General features: G+C 34.7%; 1 protein-coding gene across 32 annotated transcripts in view; it reads right to left on the reverse strand.

Moving 5' to 3' along the window:
- Positions 1-23,549, reverse strand: part of LOC123745767 (zinc finger and BTB domain-containing protein 14) — a 191,875-nt gene that overhangs the window by 93,996 nt on the left and 74,330 nt on the right. For 2 of the 32 annotated variants that reach the window (XM_045726682.2, XM_045726662.2), the window contains 2 exons: positions 19,858-19,917; positions 17,323-18,748 (listed from right to left, as the gene is read on the reverse strand). The exons of 23 other annotated variants lie outside the window; for them this stretch is intronic. In XM_045726682.2, the coding sequence (XP_045582638.2) occupies positions 18,407-18,748; positions 19,858-19,917 (402 nt within the window). In that variant the 3' untranslated portion in view covers positions 17,323-18,406. Of the gene's footprint in view, positions 1-964; positions 3,874-6,639; positions 6,716-11,108; positions 11,190-11,249; positions 12,227-13,382; positions 13,443-17,322; positions 18,749-19,843; positions 19,918-23,549 lie in introns of those variants that run through there. 7 more of the 32 variants (XM_045726659.2, XM_069317667.1, XM_045726656.2 and 4 more) reach the window with 7 other exon arrangements.

The raw sequence follows: 23,549 nt of genomic DNA on the forward strand, positions 1-23,549 counted from the left end.
AGATATATATATTACACAGTAAACCATATACTGGTATATAGTACTCAATCCCGGGTCCCAGTAGTACAGTCGGGTTCCTTCCCGACTAACAATCGAGAATTCCGGGTTCAAATCCCGAGCAGAACAGAAATGGTTGGGCACATTTCTTATAACCTAATGCACCTGTTTATCTAGCAGTAAGTAGGTACAGTACTTAGGAGTTGGTCAGCTTCTTGAGGGGTTGCATCCTGGACGGGGTCAGTATTTCAACCTGGGGGGGAAGGGTGTCTTGATATAAGCCTAACATGTATGAATACACTCTGTCTGCTTGTCCCCCAACATAATGAATTTAGTTATTAATGGCTGTTTTTGTCACTTATGAGCACATAAAATGAGTTATACCACACATTGTGTATTAACAAAAGTTAAACAGTGAACATAAAAACATCTAATTTCAACATCAGACGTCTTAGCAATCTGATTATCAACATGTCCACAACTCCAGTGATCCCTCTGCCCAGCTTCCTCCCAATGTACACAAACCCGTAACAGATTTATATACAGTATTTGCAATTTTTTTTCTTGCATTTTCCTTACTTTTTTTGCATCAGTATGTAACATTTTATGAGTAATTTTTATTTTTCAGCACATTAAAGGTTAAGAAATTTGCAACTACATATTACATTTTTTCAGGATCTAGCCTTCCACGACCATTTTTTGGAAAATATTAAGATTAGATGTTGCATCATGTCCACATTACTTGAAGGATATTAGTTCAGTGGTAACTTGGTTTACGACTGCCCTAGAATACATTTTTTTTGGTATATGACGCCAAATTCATCATAAAATTTGAACTGGTGTACAGCGTTTTCCTTGGAATACGACGTCTGTTGATACGTGTATATGTTTTGCATTGATAATCAGTGTTGTATTCCTTAACACATTCTTATATGTTATACATTCTGGTCTGAAATGAATAAGACACTTCTGAATTGGCTTTTATTAACACACTAAAAGAAACACTGCAACACTCTTTCTATTACACAAATTTTGATAATGGTCCAGACCGGATCAAAATGTTATTTCTTCCTTTTCTGGTGAGTGGTTTGGTCATCACATCATCAGCCATGTTAGCGTCACTCATCGTCTGCACTGTAACACTTGTTTCTTAGCTCCTATTTACATACTAATAACACTGATAGCAAGTAAGATATTCAGTCTTAAGAATGGAAATAACAAACAAAATTTTGACATGAAATATTATGCAGACAAGCCAAAATCTAGAAAATTAAACCAAAATTGTACATACTATAACATACAACTGCTTTAACCACATAATAAAGCTTCTCATTATTTAAAAAAGATGTAACCAATAACACTAATAACAATAAAAATTTAAGTACACATGCACACACTATTATTTAAACGCTTCCTTCACACCAAGTATGTTTCTGTACACAAGTAGAGCCTTTGGTTGAAATTATTTTGTTTTTCCCAAAAAAGTCAGATATGAAAACAATACAGAATAGGACTGCATTATATTTAGCTTTAAGTGTAAATTTTGATAACGAATAACTACACACTACTTATACAGTAGAGCCCCAGAGGCAGATAAATCAAAAGGTTTAATGTCAGTGTCAATAAAAAATAAGCAATTAAATTGAGACAAGGGGGGATAGGGGTGCATGCAGTGTCATGGACTGTTCAATTACAGGATCAGGGGAATGAAGTTACCTTCCCCTTATGACTAAATTACAATTTGTCTCTTACTGCTCTCTTAATTTCCTACATTACAATAGATGAAGTTGAACTCAAACAGCCACTTGTTTATCCACACCTGGAGATTATCAGCACACTATAGTCATTCTCAATGTTTACTTCCCTTAATAGTTTGGCTCATCTGCAAATATTTCCTTGTATGAACTCCCTCCCTTCAGTTGGGAGTGCATATAGATTAGGAACAGGCCTAAGGCCTCTTTGACTGAAACTCCCTTTCCAGTAAACCCAACTTCTTTTCATCTTATACACTAGACTTTTGTATGGAACAGTTTAGGAAAATATATTGTACCCATTCTCCTTTTCCTGTTGTATCTTGGTGACTGTCATGCAAATTTAATTAAATTTTGTTATGCAAGACATTTTCCTTCTGAAATCATGTAACCTTTGTTGCAAATTTTGTCCTATTCAGGTGGAGATATATATCCCCTTATCTGTATGTACCCCTTCCTTGAATAATGATAACTATGTTTACAGTTTTGTCCAAGGGTTGAGTGGGTAGATCGATGAAAAATTAAAAGTATTGATTTTTTATTCTGATTTGATGTTCAAAGGGTTTGGAAAGGATGGGGGAGGTGAAATTCTCGAAGAGGGTGTGGGTATGAAGAGAGAGGAGGTTTGAAAGTTCGGTGGCCTGTCCACCATGGGTTGGCATATGTGTATGTCGTTTGTTTGGGGTATGTGGTATGTTGGGTTGTCAGAACATTGGCTGGATGAAGTATTTATACAAACTCAATTTTGGACCAATCCTGAAGATTGGAAGGAAGATTGATTGATTGAACTGGAGTGAGGAAAGATTCTGTGATAAAGGCAAAATGCAAAAACCTCTTCCATTCACTGCAGTTACCAAGAATTTGCCACTTGAGAATTCAATAATGAAATTGTCATAGTACTGTCTATGGTATGGATTCAAGGCAAACACAATCCAAATCTAAATTAAATATTTCTAGCCATTCCTGATAAAAAAAATTGTAGAAGGCATAATTTTTCAACAAAAACTACTGGGATTGTCACCTTGCATCAGTGTATGCCTGTAGACATTTTGGAGCCACCAGGGAGCCATATGGTCCAACAACAAAAAGGATCTTCTTGGCACCATCATAAATTTTTTGATATTTCAATGAAAGTGTATAGTTTTAAGAAAAAAAAATGCAGAGAACTATAACATAGTAATTATGAGAAGAACAAATTTACATCAGATGGAACTACATTTCCTCTTTATGGTACAATTTCAAGTCATTTTTTATACAGGTACTGCATTACAAACACATGACCTTGGTAATCACACATTATTCCTTCAAACAATTTTACAAGTGTAGTTTTGTAATCTTTATTACTCTCCTTGCCTGTGCGTTTAGAATTTCCATACTTAGTCCTTTCTTGAATGCATACTTTATTATTATTATTATTATTATTATTTCTTTTACTGCATGCTTATATCCTGTCACAGGAAAATACATATACTGTATAGCACTTCATGTTCAAAAGAGATGGTCAAATTACAACATATTTGTTTGTTCTAAGCACTACTGTTGGTTTTTTAACACTATTATTGAAACCTAGGTAACAACGATGTAGATTCTGCATAAAAAAGTATCACATTATAGTCACTTGCTGACAAATACTAGTTTACATTGTACTTTTACAATGTACTTGTACAATGTGAATGCTCTACACATTCTGAGAGTGCTATGCAGTAAGGTCATTTGTCTTGTGTGTCATTAAATGAGCTTTTAAAGTTGACTTCTGAATGGCTCGGTAAGAGCACAAGGGGCATGCATAAGGCTTCTCACCCGTGTGTCTACGAATATGAGCTCGCAAAATATTTTTTTGTGAAGCACTGTAAGGACAATAAGGGCAAGCATGAGGCCTTTCTCCAGTGTGAGTATGAATATGCTCCTTTAAAAGATCTTTTCTTGCAGATTTGTAAGAGCAAAATGGGCATGAAAATGGTTTCTCCCCTGTATGTTTCAAGTTATGCCTTTTAAGGGAGTGAATATCAGCTGTATTAAATGAACAGTGTGTACACTGATGCAGCTTGTTGAATGAGGTGAGGCCCTGCCATTCTCCTGTGGTCCTTCTCCCATCAGTCCATTGAGAGTTTGTCTCCCGGTCCATCTGTAGAGTAGGCTTTATCTTACTACAGTAGTTATTATATAATAAATGATAATCAAATGTCTTCCAATTATTGCATGTGTTTTCCTACTCGTATGCATGAAGCCTGACAAATTTATCAAAAATTGTAACATGTGTAACTCAGCATTTAAACAAGAAAGAACAGTTCAGTAAGGGCAAGTATTTTATAGATACAGTACTGTATATTATATATATATTGTATTATATATATATATGTATATGTATATATATGTATACTGTATATATATATATATATATATATATATATATATATATATGATTTTCTTTCTTTGAAACAAAATTGTATTCCCTTTATTTCAAAAATACTACCCAAACCAATGCAACATCAACAAAGCAGTTACCAAAAGAATACAGAAATATGTTCAAATTTAAAACCACATTGCTTAAATCCAATGAAATACTAATTAAAATTTAACTTTTAACCGTGTGCAAATAAATTTTTCATGCCAAATGCTGCCAATTACAAATCAGGTTCAGTCTAAAAGTGTGAGGAGAGTTCAAGAAAAGAGGCACAATGAGCAGTGCTCAACCATTGTGCACATAATTAGTTCGTGTTGGAAAATTAATGCAGCCCAGTAACAGCAGGAGCAAAGCTAGTGCAGAGAAGAAAGATGCATCCCTACTGACTAGTTCCCTCCCCCCCCCCCTCCCATTATTCATTAAGAATACCTGAAAGTGAAACAGGCATAATGAAAAATCTTGTAACAAAAATTCTAAATGGCAAGAAAATTTAAAACATTTATTAATAATAAAAGCTGAATTTAGCTGATTACATTCAAATTATGAGTCTTTGATAGCAGACTACTAAACAGGACTTACAACCTCTTTCAGTATATTTTTTATAACAAATATTGTAACAATTTTCTATAACAAATATTGTACATAGAAAGATGTTTATTTTCAATTTTTAATTCAGCATAACAAAACTGACTTATAAATCACATAATAAGGTATGCTTCAATGAGGTAAGTATCCCCTAGGCCGGCACATCACAGAATATGAACAAAGTAGTGTAATTAATATAGGGAGTTAACGTAGAGAGAGATCAATACATGCAGGATGGTGTAATGAGCACTGGAGGTGATTAAGTTGTGGATATAAAGGAAGATCAAGATAATAGTGGTGTTGGGTGTGGAGATGTAGTTGGTGGAGATAATGGTGAATTTTGAGGTTGTTATCTTGAGGCTATCTTGAGATTATTTCGGGGCTAAGCGTCTCCGAGGCCCGGTCCTTGACCAGGCCTCCTTTTTGTTACACACCCCCAGGAAACAGCCCGTAGCAGCTGTCTAACTCCCAGGTACCTATTTACTGCTAAGTAACAGTGGCATCAGGGTGAAAGAAACATTTTGCACATTTGTCTCCACCTCCACCGGGGATCGAACACAGCCTCAGGACTACGAATCCGAAGCGCTGTCCACTCAGCTGTCTGGCGCAGTTAAAATGATTAAAGAAGAGGTAGTGTAGGAGGGAGAGGTTAGGTGGTGGTGATGGAAGAAGGGATTAGTAGAGAGGGTGAGAAAAAAAGGGCATTATATAACAGGAAGGTACTGTACTACCAGGAATAATATGTAAAACTCATCATTTTGTTAAGCCATTCTGCAAGTCAGGTTCTGAGATTGTAGGCACTGGAGGTCAACATTAGTTTATCTCATTCTATATTTAAATTATTTGAGTGCGAAGATGTATAGTTAAAAAAAAATTAGTAGAATGTCTTAAAACATCCTTGGGTATATATGTACTGTGCTAAATATATAAAAAAATCATAATTGACTACAATACAGTATTTAAAAACTTCCTCAGAGTAGCATTTGCAACTTAGGTGAAAATATTCTCTGGTATCAGACCATAAGATTAGAAATTTTGTGCATCTATGCTTATTTGTTGGGAAATACTGTTCAGCCCCCCCCCCCTCCCATCTCGCCATATTGAATCTGCAAAAACGAGCTTCATGGTGTGATAAGAAATGAAACCTTGATAACCAAACCACACATCAGAAAGTGAAGAAATGATGTTGTTTCAGTCTGTCCTGGACCATTATCACAGCTTGATAATGGTCCAGGATCGACCAAAACATCATCATTTCTTCACTTTCTGATGTGTGGTTTGGTCCTCATATCTTCAGCCACATTATTGACTCATCGTCTGCAAAAGGAAACCTTTCTTGTGCCACCATATGTAAGGCTAAGAATTTAATGTTGATACATGAAGGCATTCTCTGTAATACAAGAGTACGATAGTGTTAAAAAAATTAAGGAATCCCTACTGGAGGAAAAAAAAAGGTAGAGAATATGATATACAGTACACGTTCTAATGGCTTGGATCTTATGCATTCATTTACATAAGAATATATGGAATCAGTAGGTAATTATGCAACCTTGTATGCTTTTTTGTGCTCAGCAATATGAGCTTTCAAGCTACTTCTATGGGCTGCACGATATGAACAATATATACAAGCATATGGTGTGTGTTTACAAATATGAGCTTTCCAAGTACTTATACGAGTGCAGGTATATGAGCAATGGGAACAAGAAAAGGTTCCTCTTCCAGTATGAATCCGAATATGCTGCTTCAAGGTATCTCTCCTTTTAGCTTTGTATGAGCAATAACCACATGAATATGGTCTCTCTCCAGCATGTTTTAATGCATGCTGCCTTAGTTTATTTGGTTCACTTGCAAAATATGCACAGTGGGGACACTGATGGATGATGGAAGACCTAGTTGTCACACCCTTTCGTTCATCAGCCTTTCTTCTCTTGCTGCTCCTGGTATTGCTAGAGTCTCTGCAATCGATGACCGGCTCCATCTGTAGAGAAGGCTAATCTTACTTGATAACAATGTCAAGTACAGTATGAGTCATTACCTCAGTATCCAACTCTCCAGTGTTTAATTTACAACCAACACTGTACATTGAAGGTCCATAATTGATGTATGGAAAAGATTTGGGAGGTACTGTATTCAAATTTTTTCCTTATTTGTACAAATTGAGATGCATTTTTATTTTCTTTGCCATCTCATGATTTTCTTTTCCACCATAATTATTTATTTTATTTATTTATCTATTTATATACACAAGAGTTGTTACATTCTTGTAAAGCCACTAGCACAAATAGCATTTTGGGCAGGTCCTTAACCCTATTTTTTTCCTGGAATACAACCCTGCCAAGTCATTTAACAACCAGGTACCCATTCACTGCTGGGTGAACAGAGGCTACAGTTAAGGACTGGCATCCAGTCAATCCTCCCCAACCAGAATACGAACCAAGGCCTAAGTGCTCATGAAGCGTCAGGCGAGTGTCTTACCACTGCGCCACGGGGACCTCTAATCTTTATTGGCAAACTTTTTTTTAAATCTTCTGATAGTGATTGATACAAACAAGCACCAAACAATTCTTGCAGAACAGTATTAGATACTGTACACAGATACAGAATTTGAAGATTAAGGAACGTGTGGGTGAATTTTAGAAATACGCGAGATCAACACACCCTACATTCTTGTTTTATCACAATCAAAATGTTAAAGACTTAGGGATATTTTCAAATAACAAAATTATTTACCATTATTGTTTGGGGGTTTTATTAGATAAATCCTTATAAAGAAACAAAAGATACAACAAAAGCCATAGCTGAAAATAGGCTCAAAAGACCAATTTGATTTCACTAGTTACTTTAGGCACTCACAATACAGTTCAGAACATCATACTGTACTGTATTACAAATAAAATTGCTATCAGAAAAACTCAGGAAGGAGACATGGAGTGTGCCTCAAATTGAGGATGGATAATGTAGAGTGAAGAATTATGTAGAGCAAGAATAAGAGTACAGACTGCAAGGCTGCTCTCTGGACTTAAGGATTCATCATCAATGATGGCCTTCTGAAACCTGGTTACCAAACCATGACTGAGTTTTTCAAATGTATGAAACAAATTTACCATCGAATTCCAAGATTTACATCATAGAAATTAACCATAAAAAAATACAAAAATTAAGAAATTAGAAATGTCAGAATTGACTAATGTGCTAGTTAATATAATAATGAATTAACAGCACTTAAAAGACATTTTAATGGATATTAAATTAAAAATACAAACTCATATATTTAGAAGCCCAATGCTAGTGATAATTGTATACTAAGAGCCTTATGGCATGCTTATCTGAAACATACACCATAAAACCTTGCCACGCAGTACTACACGAAATTCTTGTCTAAGGTGTGGCACTACTGATACATATTTATTATATACTTTAGGCAAATAATTATTAAATATGAATTCAATTTTTGGCAGGAAATGTCATCACATATACATTCGGATATCAGTTAGTAATACTGTACTACCAATGTGCTCATGAATTTGTATGGAAACATCCAAGAAGGGTTAATGCTACAGACTTGTTCAAGATGACAATTTGATAAGCAAAGAAATCATGTTATATTTTGGGGTATACAAGTTATATGTTATATTTATTATTGTTGATATGTTCTTATGGATGGCGGGAAATCTTTTATTCCACACTCCGAAAATTGAGACCTTTCAGCTATCGTATAAAGTGTCATACATCTAACCACTGTCACAGACTCAAACTAAGAAAACAAAGCTGTCAAAAAAAACAAGAGAATGTTCACTTTTGCAAACAGTGTGGTAGATACTTAGTTGAAATAAAGCAGAAAGGTAGTGGAGGCCAAAATTACGAGTAGTTACAAAATGTCATATGAGAAAGAGTACTGGAAAGATTCGTTACTCATTCGTTACTCATTCGGTAACTACTGTACACATAAGTCATTAAGTGGGTAACGTATGAAAATGTAAGTGAAAAAAGTATAGTATCCCAACTGGAAATACATAATAACTGATCTAGAGATTCAAAGATAAAATGAATGCATAGTTATGTATCAATACAGTAATGATAATTCTTAGGAGTGAAATCAAAATATGGACAAATTTCAGAGTATAAATTTCCAATCACTTTTACCCATTCTTATTGTCATCCATCCTATCCAACTCCCTTGTGTCATTATTCTCTTTCTCTTCCATTAGTTGCAGGTCTAGTCTGCATAATGTTAACTATGATCTGTTAACCTTAACTATCCACCCACCCTACACACACTCTTCTTCACCTCATCTCTACCCACATTTGAAAGATGGAAAATATTGCTGGATATAATATGTATGTAAGTGTAATTACAGGATGAGAGCTATGCTTGTGGTGACCTGTTTTCCCAGTACTCTTCGTCACATAATGCTTTGAAACTACTGACACTTTTGGCCTCCTTGTTACCCTTCTCACTTCACTTGTTCCAACTGTCTACCACTCAGTTTGCAAAAGAAAACTTTCTACTGTTTTATCAGCACCTTTGTTTCCTTAGCTTGAATCTGTGACCTCTTGTTCTCGAAGTTGCTGGTTTCAGGAATTCCTCTGTCAATTTGGTCGATTCCTGTTATTATTTTGTAAGTGGTAATCATATCTCCCCTTTTCTTCTATTTTCTAGCTTTTGCATATTTAATGCCTCTAGCCTCTACTTGTAACTCTTCTTTTACTGTTCCGGAAGTCATTTTGTAGCATGCCTTTGCACTTTTTCCAGTTTAATGATGTGTTTCTTGAGAGATGGGTACCATACAAATTCTGCATACTCCAACTTTGGTCTCACAAAAGTCATGAATTTCTATAGTATCTCACCATCCATGTAATTAAAAAGAATCTGAAGTTGGAAAGCGACCCTTATGCTCCTCGCACAATGTTCTTTACGTGTTCCTCTGGTAACAGTTTTTGCCTATATCTTAAGTAGCATATCAACAAACTGGAAAAGGTGCAAAGACATGCCACTAAGTGGCTCCTTGAACTGAAGGACAAGGGCTGCGAGGAGAGGGTAGAGGCATTAATTAAATATGCCAAAACTAGAAGAGAGAAAACAAAAAAGAGGCAATATGATCACTACATATAAAATAGTAACAGGAATCGATAAAATTGATAAGGAAGAATTCCTGAGATCTGGAACTTCAAGAACAAGAGGTCACAGATTTAAACTAACTAAAGATGCCGAAGAAATATAAGAAAATTCACTTTCGCAAACAGAGTGGTAGACGATTGGAACAAGTTAGGTGAGAAGATGGTGGAGGCCAAAATCGTCAGTAATTTCAAAGCGTTACATGACAAAAAATGCTGGGAAGACGGGACACCGCGAGCACAGCTCTCATCCTGTAACTACACATTGGTGATTACACTCATCCAACTATCAGCCCATCACCCCATATAACCTGTGTATTTAAATTATGCCCCATTAGCTACTTGGATCTCAAATTATGCTATATGCCTACATTAATTGCAACAATGCCATTGACATCTCTAATATATTAAGGTCCATTTCTCTTAAAATCTAAATGTACAATAATGTCATGGAGCACAACTGCTAATGATTCACAAAATATACTGCAAAAGAACAATGCAATTTAATACCAGACATTAATTAAATTATTATAATTACTGTACAGCATTTAGTAATTGATTTTCATTCAAGAATCCAAAATTGATATACTAATGCTACAAGTTCCTCATTAGCTAATTAGTTAATTTTAAGTTTAAAGATGGGCAGCCTTATAAGAACAATCTCAGTCACAAGTCTTTTTCTTTCAAAAGCTACTCCAATTTACGCTACACTTATCCTTCTTTCTCTCAAACTATATTTCTAAATTTATCTAGAAAACAAGATTTACTAAATTTTGTGTGCCCAAAATACTGTACTGTACCAAAATACAGTACAGTATTGTACGTATTCACTCTGGTTGCAGTGCCAACATGTGAACTTTGACCAATAGTCCCATCCATCCATCTATTCATTACTATAACTTAAATTATAATTTCATGCTACAACTTTCATGGCATGTCTGCATATGGTTATTTAATGCTGTTTTCTGAGCAGTTTGATATGAACAATTAGCACAAGAATAGGGCTTCTCTCTAGTGTGTGTGCGAATATGAACTTTCAAAGAAGTCTTCCAAGAAGCACTGTAAGGACAGTATGGACAAAGATAAGGTCTCGCTCCAGTATGACTATTTATGTGGTCTTCTAAATGACCTTTCCTTACTGCTGTGTATGAACAGTAATGGCAGGAATATGTCTTAACCCCAGTGTGTATTAGGTTATGTTTCACAAGCATGCTTGAATCGTGTGTTTTGTAAGCACAACGGCGACATTGATGCACCTTGTTAGCAGGGGCGAGGCCCTCCCATTCTCTTGAAATTCTTCCCCTTTCACTTGTTTGACAGTTATTCTCCAGCTCAACCTGCAGAGGATGTTCTATTTTACTCAGGATTGTAATTTAAAAAAAAAGTTAACTGGTTCCCAAAGAAAATCATTGAAAGGTGTGTACTTGAAAGTCATCAGCTGATATAATGACAATGGCTGACAAAGAACAGAATTTTTTTTTAATATATATTTGCAGAATTTTATAAACTTTGTATAAAACTGCAAAATAAATAGTTGCAACTGGTGCAATACAAATGGTACACCAGGTTTAAGTTTAAAACTTAAAACAGTAATATAGTTGCTTGTAAATGGAGAAGGAATGGGGAAAATGCCATGCACTTTAAATTTCCATTTAATAAAAATATTTCTTTGCATTAATTCTTTGCAATTATTACAAAAGTAATTAATTGTAAGATTTTAGTGCATACAAAATGTGTGAATTGTATTTTAATACAATTACAAAAATATTATTATTGCAGATAACTTTATTATATAACTAAAAATTATTCAAACCAAAATTATCATTTACAAGTGCTGTGAATATAGAAACAAATGGCATAGGCATTTCAAATTTCAAAATGCTAGGACTACCACTACTTACAAAAAAAAAATAATTTCACTTTTGTGACATCCTGATTTTTCTTGCAGGTGCTATACCGACTGATTATCTAGTTTGTGTTTTAGCAAATGAGTATTCAATGATGATTTTTGAGTGGCACGATAGGGGCAAAAAAAGCAAGCATACGGTTTTTCCCCCGTGTGTGTACGAATATGAGCCTTTAAAATACTCTTATGAGAAGAGCTATAGGAACAATAAGGACACGAAAATGGCCTCGCTCCCGTATGTGTATTAATATGCTCTTTTAAAAGAGCTTTCCTAGTAGTGTTATAGGGACAATAAGAGCATGCAAATGGCTTTTCTCCAGTATGTCTAAAAATATGTCTCTTGAGAGTTTGAATACTGGCAGTGTTGTAGGCACAGTGGGGACACTGATGCACCTTGCTGGTGAGGCCCTGCCATGCTCCTGTGGTCCTTCTCTCATCACTCCACTCACTGTTAGTCTCCCGCTCCACCTGTAGAGGAGGCTTCATCTTACTTGATAATAGTTACAAATCATTGCTTTTTTAATGTTCTATAGAATTACGCAAAGTGGGATTATACACATATTGGAAAATGAGCCAAATATTTAAAAAAAAAAAAAAATAAGTAAAATTAAAACTTCTACTTACAATTAAATAATCTGTTTACACTTTTATAGCTAATATATCAGTTCAACATTTTTTGAATGATTCTTACCCTAGATATTTATTGGTCAAAGACAACCCATTTTATAGCCATTCCAGCAAAAGTAGAAACACAGCAGATAACTACTTTCTTTAAAGAGAACTGTTGACAACAGTATCAATCCCACCAGCAGTTACTATAATATCACCACTAACACTCATCTTCACAGCTCTCAATTTATATTATTATTATCTGATATAATATACTTTTCCTATTCAACTTTATTTCAAATTAGAATATATTATTGACAAAAAGAACTACTGTACCTTTAATAAATCCACACTGATGTATAATATGAATAGGAAAAGCCTTTCATTAAATCTATTAATTACAAACCCATAATCTAAAATAACAAACTAAATAAAATTAATAAGGTACTGTATTTAATATTAGAACAATGCACAATAAATGATATAATACAAATATATTTTGTATTATGTTTCTGCATTTTGCACTAAGTGAAATGTTTCTGCATTTTGCACTAAGTGAAAAATGCTTGATTAAATTACAAAAATCTACAAATTTAAACAGACAATTAAAATTTTGCTAAGTTCAAATAAGGATCTAATATTAATACCTCTATACACCATAATCTTTTGCCCTGTGTGTCATCATGTGAGTATTCAAGTTTGACTTCTGGGCAGCTCGATACGGACAAATGGTACAAGCATATGGTTTCTCCCCTGTATGCCTACGAATATGAGCCCTTAAGATACTTTTGTGAGATGATCTATAAGAGCAATATGGGCAGGAAAATGGCCTTTCACCAGTATGTGTATTTATATGTTCTTTCAGAAGCGCTTTTCTTGATGCACTATATGAACAATATGGGCATGAAAATGGCTTCTCTCCTGTATGTGTAGAGTAATGTGACTTGAGATGGCTGGGATTTGTTGTGGTGTAGGTACAAAGAGCACACCGATGAGTCTTGGCTAAGGGGAGTACCTGAGGGGCTCCAGAGACGTCAATTTCACCAGTCCTGTGACCATCGTTCTCCAGCCTCACCTGTTGAGTGATGTTTATCATACTCTTGGTTGTCTTACATTAACACTATGAAAAATATATAAAAGTCCACAAACTCATAAAAACAATAGAGTACTATCCCATACTAAACTTCATTCTCCTTTGAGAAGTCAATGGTAAATCTTAATAATATTACATTTCAAGCAAACAATTTATTCATAAAAATTATTTGTGTTGACTGGAGACTTCATAAAGATTTAACAAATATTGACCGCAAAACAAATTTTATTTCTAGTCCTTCAAAGCTGATTACACACAAAAAAACTCACATACATAAATCTTTTTAACAAGACTAAAATGTGTTAGATGAATGCTGCTTTTAACTCTACTTGCCTTTTATTTTCCTCTTCTGCCATGGCAGGAGGATATTGTCATTTGTACTTAGTTATAATCAGGTTTTATAGTTGTTTTTCTTGATGGAATCATTCCATATTATATATATGGGTTACTGTATATGTATACAGTGGAACCTCGAATAACGAATTTAATCCGTTTCGGCACCGAGTTCGTTATGTGAAACGCTCGTCTTTCAAAACGAATTTCCCCATCTAAAATAATGGAAATCAAATTAATCTGTTCTACCACCGAAAAACACCAATATGATATTCGATGTTTTAAATAATGGAACAGCCTACCTTACATACCCTGAACAAACCTTAATGACATTTTTCTTTCTTCAAATTTGTTTAATTTTTTTTTTCATTATTCTTTATAGCAAAAGGTTCGTTTGGTGTTTGTCAGGTAGGCTGCTCCATGCTTCCTAAAAAAAAGAAATAGAAAAAACAGAACAAACATCAAAAAGGTTAGTTCGGTGTTTGTCAGGTAGGATGCTCCAAGTTAAAAAAAAAAATGTGAAAAATGTGAAAAATGGACAAATGCCATAAAGGTTCGTTCAATGTTTGTCGGGTAGGATGCTCCATAATGACAATTTTTCTTTGTTTCAAATGTGTTCAATTTGTTTTGTATTTCTCATATATTTATTAATAGTGGAGCAGCCTACCCGACAAACACTGAACGAACTTTTATGACATTTTTCAATTTTTTTTTATTTTCGTATTTTTTTTAAGAGACTTGGAGCAGCCTACCTGACAAACACCGAACGAACCTTTTTGACACTTGTTCTGTTTTTCAAAATTTTTATTTTTTTATTCTACAAAAATAAGTCAATGCTTTGCAACATCACAGCAGTCACCCCTTTACATCCCAGCACCATTAGCATCTTTAAACAAAAAAATATTTTATTTGCATCGTCGGAGGCATCCGAGGATGTGCGAGAAGCAGCAGGAACGTACGATGTGGTTTTCTCGTTAATTAAACGAGTGCTCGCCAATCGAGACAAATTGTCGGCGATCGGTGAGTTCGTTATTCAAAATGCTCGTAAATTGAGGCACTCGTCACACGAGGTACCACAATATCTATATATAGTGTGTAATTACCTATGTGTAGTTACAGGATGAGAGCTACGCTCGTTGTGCCCCGTCTTCCCAGCACTCTGTCATATAACGCTTTGAAATTACTGATGGTTTCGGCCTCCACCACCTTCTCACCTAACTTATTCCAACTGTCTACCACTCTGTTAGCAAAAGTGAATTTTCTTATATTTCTTCGGCATCTTTGTTTAGTTAGTTTAAATCTATGACCTCTTGTTCTTGTATATTATATATTCAATGCATGCTGTTAGAATTTAGTGCAAAAAAAAAAAAATGTAGGACAAGGCTGAATTTTGATAACTGGTTATAAGAGTATTACACTCGCCAGAAATACTTAGTGGTTTGTAATGGTTGCGCACGAAAATGTAGTGTATATGCATTGTAATAACAAGGACAACAGTTTTATAATATAAGAATATAATAATCATATCACTAATAGCTGCACCATATTTTAAAGTACTGCTATGTTCCAGACATTTTATTATGTCGTATATAAATTTATAAAATTACTCACTATTGAATAATATTACAGAAAAGGAAACCCTGAGAAAAACAATCAGACACATTGTAATAAGTATAAGTATCTTTGCAGCAACTCCCTCCCTCCTTCCCTCCCTCCCTGGGGCAAACCATCGCAGGGTGACTGTCAACGCCTGTAAACTGCCAGACTTTCAAAGTATGTTATACGATTTTTTATTTTGTTTCCTGTGATCAGGGAATGCATTTTAATATTAAATGGACCAAAAAAATTTGTTGAATATATATTTTTTCCCCATGCACCATGGGGTTGTTAGAGAATAACAGACATGCAGAGCTAACAAAATGATCTGTTGTTCTTGAAGTTCAACAGTACTGTACTGTAGCAGTACAGTATCAGCAAAAGTAAAAAAATCCATAATATCTATTTGAAGCGATGAAAGCTGATCTGGTTATGGCCAATCAGGACCCACTTTTATATAAAGATTAATTATACTGTAATTTCTTAATTATAAATTAGGTATCTATATAGTCATTCCAGTTAATCTAGGTTTGCAATGGTAATAACCATTAAACAAACCTTAACTTTTATATTGAAAATTAACATACAGTACTCCTTTCATGAAGTATGTATTATACCGTTTGCTCTAAAAAAAAAAAAAAGCGTATTGTAGTTTGAATTAGCCCAATTAGAAATCCCCACTGTACAGATATTTGCTTAATATTTTTAACACGTTACAAAAAGTGTCTGTTTTCTGTTCGTGTGTGCATTTGTCAACCTATCCTCCTGATTAAAAGAGTATTTTTTGTGTGTGGACGATCGTACAAATACCGATGTCATGGACAAACAGAATGTAGAATTCAGTACTATTCATTTGATATAGCCCAGAAAAAATAAAGCTAAAACCAAAGATAAATATTCCTAGGCCAAGTATAGCACATATACGTATAGTACTACATTAGACCTCAGATAGCGTGTATTAACCACTGCACTGCGCCAAACGACAAATGCAATTTGAAGTTTTTTTTTAATTAGGCAATATTTTAATGTTTTTTATTGTTTTCATCACTCTTTGTGTTTGGAAATGAAAATAGTTGAGTTTAGAAACATTTTGACATTAACTTTACCTGAACATTTATAAAAAACAACAAAAATATGTCCTTAACAATTTCACTATGAAGTTTCACCAAAAACACGTGAGCAGTGCAGGGGTTAAGCCTAGGATGGTTAGTTTAAATTAGGTTTTATTAGCAACATAAACAGAAAGCTTTTCCAGGTTGTCCAAATTAAATATTACAAAAGTACAATCTATTGGTCTATCATGTCCATATCTGTACAATCGACCATATTGCTACTAATTTAATTTTAGGAGGCTGGACTGGCATTTGCACAAATCAGAAAGGTAATTAATTAAATAGTAGTCAAAAAGGAGTGCCAGTGAACTCAGGCATAGTGATATAATGGAAACATAATTCCAGTATATTTTCAATGTACAATAGTTCGCACACACTATACTAACGATGACACCCAAAATATAAGAAAAACCTCTATCTTAACATATGTAATTCCAGTTTAAAATGTTATTGTATTACAGTACTAGCACTGAAACGTGAAAAAACATTAGTGCTAAGTCGTGTAGATCCTAAAATAAACCACTTCAGAGTGGAGTACACAGTACAGTAGAGAAAAGACACAGATGATTGCCATCCTGAAATATTTCAAAGTTGCTACTAGAAATACTGCAGAAGCTAAATTAATTAATTTGTAACTACAATCTTGGACACAGAACAACTGTATCAGTTATTAGCATACATTCATTACACTGGATCCATCAAGCAAAATGGCAGAAAATGTGGTTTTGTCATTACTGGTCACTTACCAATTTTTATTGCTCGGGGTACTTAAACAAATTAACCAATCCTGATAAAGAAAGGTGGCCAGGAAAACAAAATCAGAGACTATTATGTGTTTTAATTTTGGTTGAAGCTTCATGCATTTATAATGTTCAAATATTATCACAATGTAGCTACCACCAAAGTTCTCATTGTCAGTGTAAGGCATGAGCGGTCAATACATATTTTCAACACTAAAAATCAGCTGGTTCATAACTTCTCATAATTTATAACACCACACTTTCGTGTATAGTATTGTACAGTACCTTGACAGTGGGAAAACATAATCCACAAGCAATACATAATACTAAACTTACAGCTAATAAGAATGCTATCTTTGAATTCTGTAAATTTAAATGATTGTAACTTCCATCACTGGCTATTCATTATAGGCAAACAAACTTATCATTATAAAATTAACATCATAGCTTTGTTTCAACTTTTACTGTCTGTATGAATGACTAAGTAATAATAAATTATACAGTGACTGCACTTCTATTGTATACTACGGTCAACCAATTTCTACACAAATAAAATAATATACAAAATTACTGACTGGTTCCGACTCCTTACTGACAGGTTCAGATCAACAGCACCCAAATAATATAGATGGAAAAATCCTAAAGGTGTACAGAACATTTTATAACATCATCATCTTGAGAGCTTTGAAATGATCCAAAATGCTATGAAGAGCAAAAGATTAATAAAGCAGCCAGAACCAAGTAAGATATATATATAACACTAAATAAAACAATCCTCACATACCTGGATATTGAAGTTACTAAATAAACTCTCTAAAACTTACTACAGAGAAATTGCATAAAGTACAGTACTTTAATAGCTATGTCAAATGAGATGTGAATGACAATTTTGCTTTTCAAGAATACTTAACAGTAGTGATCAAATTCCAATGAAGTTCTTAGTAATTTTGAAGTTCATAGTAAATATAACAAATTTAGTGTTACAACTCAATACTAAAGGATCATGCCTTCAAATTAATTAAAAAAAAAAAAGTGTACAATATTTTAAAAACAATTTAAGTTTGGTTTATTCATTATATTTATTTTCAGTCCCAGGATGGAAATGTTAAATACATTTAATTCCACTTATAAATATTCAGAGCCAAATTTAATGCAGCACAGAAATTTATTTTGCATGATCATTTATTCTATGTGTATGCAAATGTGAATTTAAGTTTGATTTCTGGCCAGTTCGATACGCACAAAAATTACAAACATATGGCTTTTCTCCAGTGTGTCTACGTATGTGAGCCCTTAAGTTCGTTTTTTGGTTACAACTGTAGGAGCAATAGGGGCAGGAGAACGGTTTCTCTCCTGTATGCCTATAGTAATGCGTCTTGAGATGGCTTGTGTTTGTCGTAGTGTAGGAACATTGGGAACACTGCAGAATCTTGGGAGCAGCAGGTGGCTGGGAGGTTCTTGAAGCATCTCTCTCACCAATCCTCTGACCGACAGTCTGCAGTAACACCTGTTGGGTGATGCTCATCATACTCTTGGGCGTCTTACACAAGAATCACCAAAAAAGCAAAAACAAGGACAGGCCGTGTGCAACTACAGGATAAAAACATAGAGAAATAATTCTCTTAATATTCTTTCACTTGTATGGAGATGGATTCTGAACAATTTGTATACTATTATCCTACCAAGTTCACCTCATTCTTTGATATGGCATCAATTAAATTGCTGAAACTTCTTAACATTTATCATGCCAATATCTAAACTAAATGTATTTCAATCAAATGTTTATCTCTAAATATGTCTGAATATGACCACAATATTGATGAATGAAACATTTGAAGCAAATATAATATTTATAAATATATATTATATAATATATATTTATTATCGTTTTTCATATTAGTTGTCTATTCTTAGTCAATTTTACAATTTTTATCTGGTTATAAATTAAATTATGGTAAATAGCAAAACCGATTGTCTGAAAAACATGATGCCAACACTTATTAAATTGTTCAACACTTTCCCTTTTGATTTGTCTATACAAGAAACTTCTTACACCAAACCAAGCAATGCAACACTAAACAATGCTTTTCTCTAATATACTAGCCTGAATATATCTGGCATAGGCAGCAAGCATGATGCTCACAAAAATGTTCATCTCCATCGGTTGAATAAGTGAGATGTAGCACAGCCAAACCAATTTACAATAATTTGGCTCCGGTTCCTGAGGAGTATAGGTGTACATACCTAATACCTCAATGCATGCCAGGTCAAAAATCTACCAGGAATTGGCAATGTTACAGTAATGTACTCTTATATTAAACTACATCTTAATTTATTGTAAAATTAATTTCTATAATCATTTACTCTATGCTTAAGCATGTGAGACTTTAAGCTTGCTTTCTGTGTAGCACGATAAGGGCAATAAGTGCAAGCATAAGGCTTTTCTCCTGTATGCCTACGAATGTGAGCACGTAAATTTGTTTGATGGGTGCAACTATAAGAGCAATATGGACAAGAAAAAGGTTTTTCTCCAGTGTGTGTATAGAAATGTGTCTTCAGATGGCTGGCATGTGTAGTGGTGTAGGCACAAATGGAACACCGATGAATCTTGAGTACCTGGGACGGTCTTGCAGCGTCGCTTCCACCAGTCCTCTGACCGAGAGCCTGCAGCCCCACCTGTAGAGTGATGCTCATCATACTCTTGGGTGCTTTACAGTAGCACAATCAACTTATCTACTCTCAGAACCTATCCTATAGCAACAAATTTCTAACAAAACCTATTACATATTTATTTTTAAACTTATAATGCAGATATGGAAAGAGAATGATGGAACGAGAGATTACTAGTACTGTACTGTAAATTCAATAAAGACTTTAAAAGGTAATGTTATGGTAACCATAATACTGCAGTATAAGGTCAAATTATACTCGTCACAAATATTTTCAAAATTCCAGCCTACTACAATTCAAATTGCCTATGGTGTTTATTCATATTAGCAATTCTTAATTTATACGCAGTCATTTTCATGCACAAAACTGCTTAAATGAAAATCAACACATACCAATCTGCATCAAAAACCTGAAATTTTTCAATGTATTCGTAACAAGAAACAAATTCTATAACTTAATAGGACTACCACTGAAATGATCAAGTGGCCTACCCCGTTCCAAAAGAATTTTTTGTCGACCAGTGTGTAATGATGACAGCATTAAGCTAGTTTAGTTCATCACCACAGAGTTGTAGTCTCAACCTGAACCAAGGGGAGCAGGGAAAAACTTTAAAGCCCATCAACAGCATGCACGTGTATGCATTACATAAACATTCTACCAGAAGGAATACAGAATTATATAAACATGTTGACCAGACCACACACTAGAAGTTGAAGGGACGACGACGTTTCGGTCCGTCCTGGACCATTCTCAAGTCGATTGTGAATGACTTGAGAATGGTCCAGGACGGACCGAAACGTCGTCGTCCCTTCAACTTCTAGTGTGTGGTCTGGTCAACATACTTCAGCCACGTTATTGTGACTCATCACCTGCATTATATAAACACATTTGCGGATGATGCTAATATACTAGAGAAAATAGCTTACTATCCAAAACAACCCCTGAGTCTCATTCTTTACTAAAATTCTGTAATTTCATTCCACATAATTTGTAAGTTGTGTGTGGTCTATTTTATCTGATTCCACATTCCATAATATGGCCTTTATTTATATTAAATTCAAATTCCATACAAAAAAATGTTATCTACATAAATTTGAAGGGCATTGCAATCCCCAGTATCTTAGCATTGTTTGCAAACATGTTCATATAATTTTGTATTCCCTCTGGTAGATCACTTATGTATTATATGCATATTACATGAATATTATACGTATGTTTGTTATATATGTTATGCATGTGATACAAGTGCCATATGACAGTGCTGGGAAGACAGGACACCACAAGCATTGCGCTCATCCTGTAACTACACTTAGGTAATTACACACACACACACAACATACAGGTGGAAACTGAGTGCCCAAATGAGCCACAGAGATATTAGAAAGAACTCTTTTAGTGTCAGAGTGGTTGACAAATGGAATGCATTAGGAAGTGATGTGGTGGAGGCTGACTCCATACACAGTTTCAAGTGTAGATATGGTAAGAGCCCAATAGGCTCAGGAACCTGTACACCTGTTGATTGACGATTGAGAGGCGGGACCAAAGAGCCGGAGCTCAACCCCGCAAGCACAATTAGGCGAGAACACATTTGTTATTAAGTTAGGTGAGAAGGTGGGAGGCCAAAACTATCAGTAATTTTAAAGCATTATATGACAAAAGAGAACTGGGAAGATAGGACACCCGAGCATAGCTTTCATCCTGTAACTACACTTAGGAAATTACACACAACTCCGCCTCATTTAAGAGGCGGGACCAAAGAGCCAAAGCTCAACCCCTGCAAGCACAACTAGGTGAGCACACACGTAAGTACTCATCATTACACAAAGGCACACCACAGACCAAGGAGGAAAGACACAATTGGGCCACATGCTTCTCTCTAGAAAAAATCCAGTGTACCACTTTTTTGCTAAATAGATTGAATGAATTAAATTTTAGTTTAGTGAATGCCTAAACCATCAGACGCTTCATAAAATTATATGACAAAGTTCATAGAGGAGATGTGACATCATGAACACAGCTCTCATCCTATTACTACACTTCAGTAATTACACACACTCTCAAGCTTAGTAACCAATTACTATACAGAACATTTTCCACGTATCTTTGCAAACATGAAATCTTGTAGACATGGAAAAAAAAAAAGAGGCAAACACAGCTCCAATGTATAAAAATAGCGACTAAGAGGATCCATTAACCAACAGATCTGCAACACTGATCAATGTGAAGGAAAAATCACTAGAAACTTAATACAAATGAAATACGTGGTATACATTTAAAGAAAAGACATTATAATTGACATGCAGTTTGGTTTGTGAACATTATCTTAAAGTACATGTATCAAACTGACTTTAATTTGATATGTTACAGAGTTTTTACAAGAAAGAGACCATTTGGTAAACTACATCTATCTTGTCCTAAAGATGGCATTCAAGAGTCATACAATTAATTTAGGCATTCAAGTCCCATAAAAGAAACTGTTCTAGATATTCCAACATATGCAAAGGGTGGCAGGAAGGATACTTGCATGGATGAAAAATTTTCCTAAGAGATGAAAGCAGTGATTAAGATACAATGAAATGAACTGGAGGAATGTCACTACAGAAGATCATTTATGCTTTATAAATGATCTACCATATTCAGTAAATAGGAAAACGGGGGAGTGTGTTACTAGATGGTAAAGTTACATTAAACAAATAGGTAAGGATAGACTGGAGAAGTTGAATTTAAGCAAATCTGAGGAATGTAGAAAAGGGATGTAAATGGGCCGATATGGCAAGTATGTGAAATAAGATTGAGCATGAGTAGTGCAAGAAATTGTTACGGAAAAAGGCCTGGGTTGTGGCATTTTGTGAGAAGTACCTTGTATGACAACTCGGGTGGATGTACACCTAGTTTTAAGCGCTAGGGAATGCTGATGTGTAATTTGTCAGTGGAGTGGTAGCAGTTCTTTACAATGTATACTGCATAGTTAAAGATATGTACCTGAAAAGCCCAGGTGAATGGGTACTGGATGGGTTTCTGGGAGTTCTTCTACAAGCCTGGCTCGGGCCAGGCTTGATTTGTTAGAGCTTAGTCCAACAGACTGTTACTTGGGGCAGACCGCAGACCCAATGTGATAAATGCATAGGTATCATTTAAATATCTTCAGCTTTTTTTTTCTTATTGTTCCAGTACTGCTCCATTTTTTCCCCTGAACTGATGCCTCCCTACCCAATAAAAGTGGAAGAGTAATCTCTTGTCTACCACACTTTACTAAGAAGTAGGGACACAAGATTCAAATAATGAAATTCTTTAAGTTTATTCAATATGTATATATTTGTATATGCTATCATACAATTTCCATTTAATTACAGAAAACAATGAGTATTACAAATTATACAGTACTGTACAATGTTATCCTTTTGATGTGCAAAATCCCCATGTAAGAATACAAGCTCGGGTAGTGATTAATAAAAAAAAAAAAAAAATCTGCAGAGACTTTGTTGTTCTTATTCAAAATTGTCCTTGCTTATTACTCTCATGTAAGACTTTTCTCACAATAAATACCCAAGATAAGCCTTCAAGCGTCTTTAAAAATGAGTACAGTACACTATGTCCCTCCCAAATCTCACCCCTTCAATTAGAACTCTCACAACGCC

Source organism: Procambarus clarkii, chromosome 88 (genome assembly GCF_040958095.1).
Source record: "Procambarus clarkii isolate CNS0578487 chromosome 88, FALCON_Pclarkii_2.0, whole genome shotgun sequence".
In the NCBI taxonomy this organism is placed as follows: domain Eukaryota; kingdom Metazoa; phylum Arthropoda; class Malacostraca; order Decapoda; family Cambaridae; genus Procambarus; species Procambarus clarkii.